This window comes from Cynoglossus semilaevis, chromosome 13 (assembly GCF_000523025.1).
Source record: "Cynoglossus semilaevis isolate Cse_v1.0 chromosome 13, Cse_v1.0, whole genome shotgun sequence".
In the NCBI taxonomy this organism is placed as follows: Eukaryota; Metazoa; Chordata; class Actinopteri; order Pleuronectiformes; family Cynoglossidae; genus Cynoglossus; species Cynoglossus semilaevis.
The window spans coordinates 11,033,969-11,036,889 of NC_024319.1; the positions used below are offsets into that span (position 1 = coordinate 11,033,969).

The 2,921-nt window shown below is 41.1% G+C and overlaps 1 protein-coding gene across 1 annotated transcript in view; it reads left to right on the forward strand.

The window, feature by feature from the left end:
* Positions 1 to 1,068: 1,068 nt before the first annotated feature.
* LOC103388569 (metalloreductase STEAP4) overlaps positions 1,069 to 2,921 on the forward strand; it is a 6,509-nt gene continuing 4,656 nt past the window's right edge. Inside the window, exons 1-5 of the mRNA XM_025061564.1 lie at positions 1,069 to 1,444; positions 1,738 to 1,845; positions 1,966 to 2,036; positions 2,122 to 2,209; positions 2,714 to 2,858. Of these exons, the coding sequence (XP_024917332.1) occupies positions 1,244 to 1,444; positions 1,738 to 1,845; positions 1,966 to 2,036; positions 2,122 to 2,209; positions 2,714 to 2,858 (613 nt within the window). The 5' untranslated portion in view covers positions 1,069 to 1,243. The remainder of the gene's footprint in view (positions 1,445 to 1,737; positions 1,846 to 1,965; positions 2,037 to 2,121; positions 2,210 to 2,713; positions 2,859 to 2,921) is intronic.

A 2,921-nucleotide genomic window follows, 5' to 3' on the forward strand; every position in this document is an offset into this window, starting at 1 on the left:
TATATTATTATCTCCTAGACATAAAATACTGGAAATGTACTTTTGGTGAAGCATGTGGATGTTTATGGTCCCAGTTCAATGGACAAAACATTAAATTGAAATAAAATCAAACAATTAGAACCATTGAAATCTATACATTGACGGAATTATGACTTAGTTACAAAAGATTAAGCCTAAATAGAGGTTCAAAGGTCAAATGACCTCAGATAAAAATTGACCTGTGTCTGTGAGTCTGCTCTGAATGATACAACAGAACCAGTGAACTGTGAAATAACTTATTTTTAAACGAATCTGCGTAATTATTTCAACTCAACCTAGTTTGTAATGTCTATCCTGCAACCATTAGCTGTAAGTAATAAAACCACATCAATCATTTTATATGCAATTAATTTGATTAAAAATAAACTAAAAGTCAGACCAGCTGGATCCTTCTTTGGATTAAAATAATCCAAAGTTTGGTTCAAGTTAAATTCTACTTGAAGTGAAGTATGTGGGCTTTTGTTGTCCTAGTATAATGGACAAGTGTAGTACAGGGGAGGATGGGGGTTGGGAGACAGGGGGTGGGGACATTTCTAGTAGACAGCATACTGTGACCTAGACCTGGTTCAAATATCTCGAGGTCACGCCTGCAGCTCTCCACAACTGTTTGTCTGTTTGGTTTTGTTTAGTTTCTTCACCATCTTAACAGGATGTTAATCACAATGACACCATTCGTTCAAAGCTTCACCGAGGCTCCATGTTGTCTTTAAACACTAAGTGTTTACTATTATTAGCTGTGAATTTCACTATTAGGTAAACTCCACTCACAGAGAGGCGCTTATGTAACACAGGAAACGCCGCTGTTCTTGCCAGAGATTTCATGATTTCTCAGAAGATGACACTTTGACTAGAACCTCTATTGTTTTTCAAGTGTCATAAGAGTACACCACATACACACAGACACACACACCAGCAATGTTAACACACACTGATCATGCACATTGTGCCAGTAAACATTCCCAGATTTGCAATGGAATTTTCCCACCGGAGGGGAGGGGAGAGGATGGACCAATACAAAAAGTGATTCAAGGCTGAAAACTGAGCTCAGAGTTAGGAAAACATTTGAACTTTGACAGCTCACTTTGCCCTGAAACAGAACCCACGTCCAAACCCCCTCAAGTGGGGAGATTTGACAGACGACCTGTTGGAACTCGTCTCTCAGTTTTTGTCAAAACCGCCTGTGTCTGCTGAATGCTGTGACAAAATGTCGAAGGAGAGTCAGCCAGAGTCTGTGTTGCTGTGTCCTCTTGGCACAGCAGCTGCTCCTGAGACAGAGCTGCTGTGTATCTTTGGGACAGGGGACATGGGACGCTCCCTGGGCCAGCGTCTGCTCCAGGCTGGTTACAGGGTGGTGTATGGAAGCCGCAGACCCCACAGCTGCGGACCACTGCCTGCTGGAACACAGGTACCAGACACGACACGTCTTCCTTGATGTCTTTTCCTACACAGTTTCTGTGTGCTGTTGTTGAAAACATTTTGCTTTTTTCTTTACCTGCTTGTCCTCCAGAGCTTGTAGTCAGTTCTCAGAAAAACAAACAGTTCTCTGTCAGATTTTGTAAACCGTCTGAGCTAAGGTCACTGATAATCTGTGTGTGTTTGTGTGTCACCAAACGTGTCTCTGCATGACTATCGTGTTTTCACATCTAATGTGTGTTTAAGTAGTGACTCTGAAGCCCATTGTTTTTGTGTGGTGTGTAGGTAATGAGCCACGCTGCAGCAGCAAAGTTGGCCACTCTGGTCTTCCTGTGTGTCCACAGAAAAAAATATGATTTCCTGGAGACACTTGCACCGCAATTGAATGGAAAGGTAGTTTTTCTTTTTCTTTTCTTTTTTTTCTTTTAGACTAATCAGTGGTCTTTGTGTGACATAGCAGTTACTGCAGTTTCTCTCTAACTTGTTAATCGTGTCGGTGTGAATTGTTACCAGGTACTGGTGGACGTCAGCAACAACTTGAAGGAGGACGTTTATCCAGAGTCCAATGCTGAGTATCTGCAAAGGTAAAAGAAAAATGTGAAAGTACTTAAACTATTTAAACCACTGATGAGGTGGATTTAAGAACAAGAGTTTTATTTTTTTTTTCAGATTGATCCCTGGAGCTCATGTGGTGAAAGCCTTTAACACAATTTCTGCCTGGGCTCTGCAGAACGGACCATCAGATGCCAACAGACAGGTAACATACAGTAGTCAGGGGTGTCAAACTCAGTTGGGTTCAGGGGACACACAGCCTGATTAGATGTGAAGTGGGTCCATGTTTTCCCTCCTTTGTTTTCACACAAATAAGCATATTGAAGTATATTTGAATATATTCTTATTTAATGAAAAATAACTTGACAAAACATCATGAATAGGAAGAGTTTGTTCATTTTTTCACTTTCAAAATTCATCAAGCGGACTGGATTGAACCCCCCAGCGGGCCGGTTTTGGCCCACAGGCCTTATGTTTGACATCTTGGTCTAGAATTTCATGATTATGGCCGGTTTTCTAACAAATGTATACACATATATACATATATATATATATTTGTATATATATATACAGAAACACATTTAATAAAAAGAGAGAGAGAGTTTTGTTTTTTATATTTCTCTTCTGGATTAAAACAATACATAAATATAATGATGTAACTTTGGTAAATGTGCATTTATATTTTTTTGTTGTTGTTGTACTGCTTCAGGTGTTGGTGTGTGGAAACTGTGCAGAAGCCAAGCAGACTGTAGTAGCTGTTGCCACCAAACTGGGCTTTGCTGTTCTGGATAATGGTTCTCTGTCTGCAGCCAGAGAACTTGAGGAATTTCCCCTGCGGCTCTTCCCAGAGTGGAGGCTGCCGCTCCGCTTGGCCGGCCGCCCCACCGCCCCCCTCCTTTTTTTACTTGGCCTTCGCA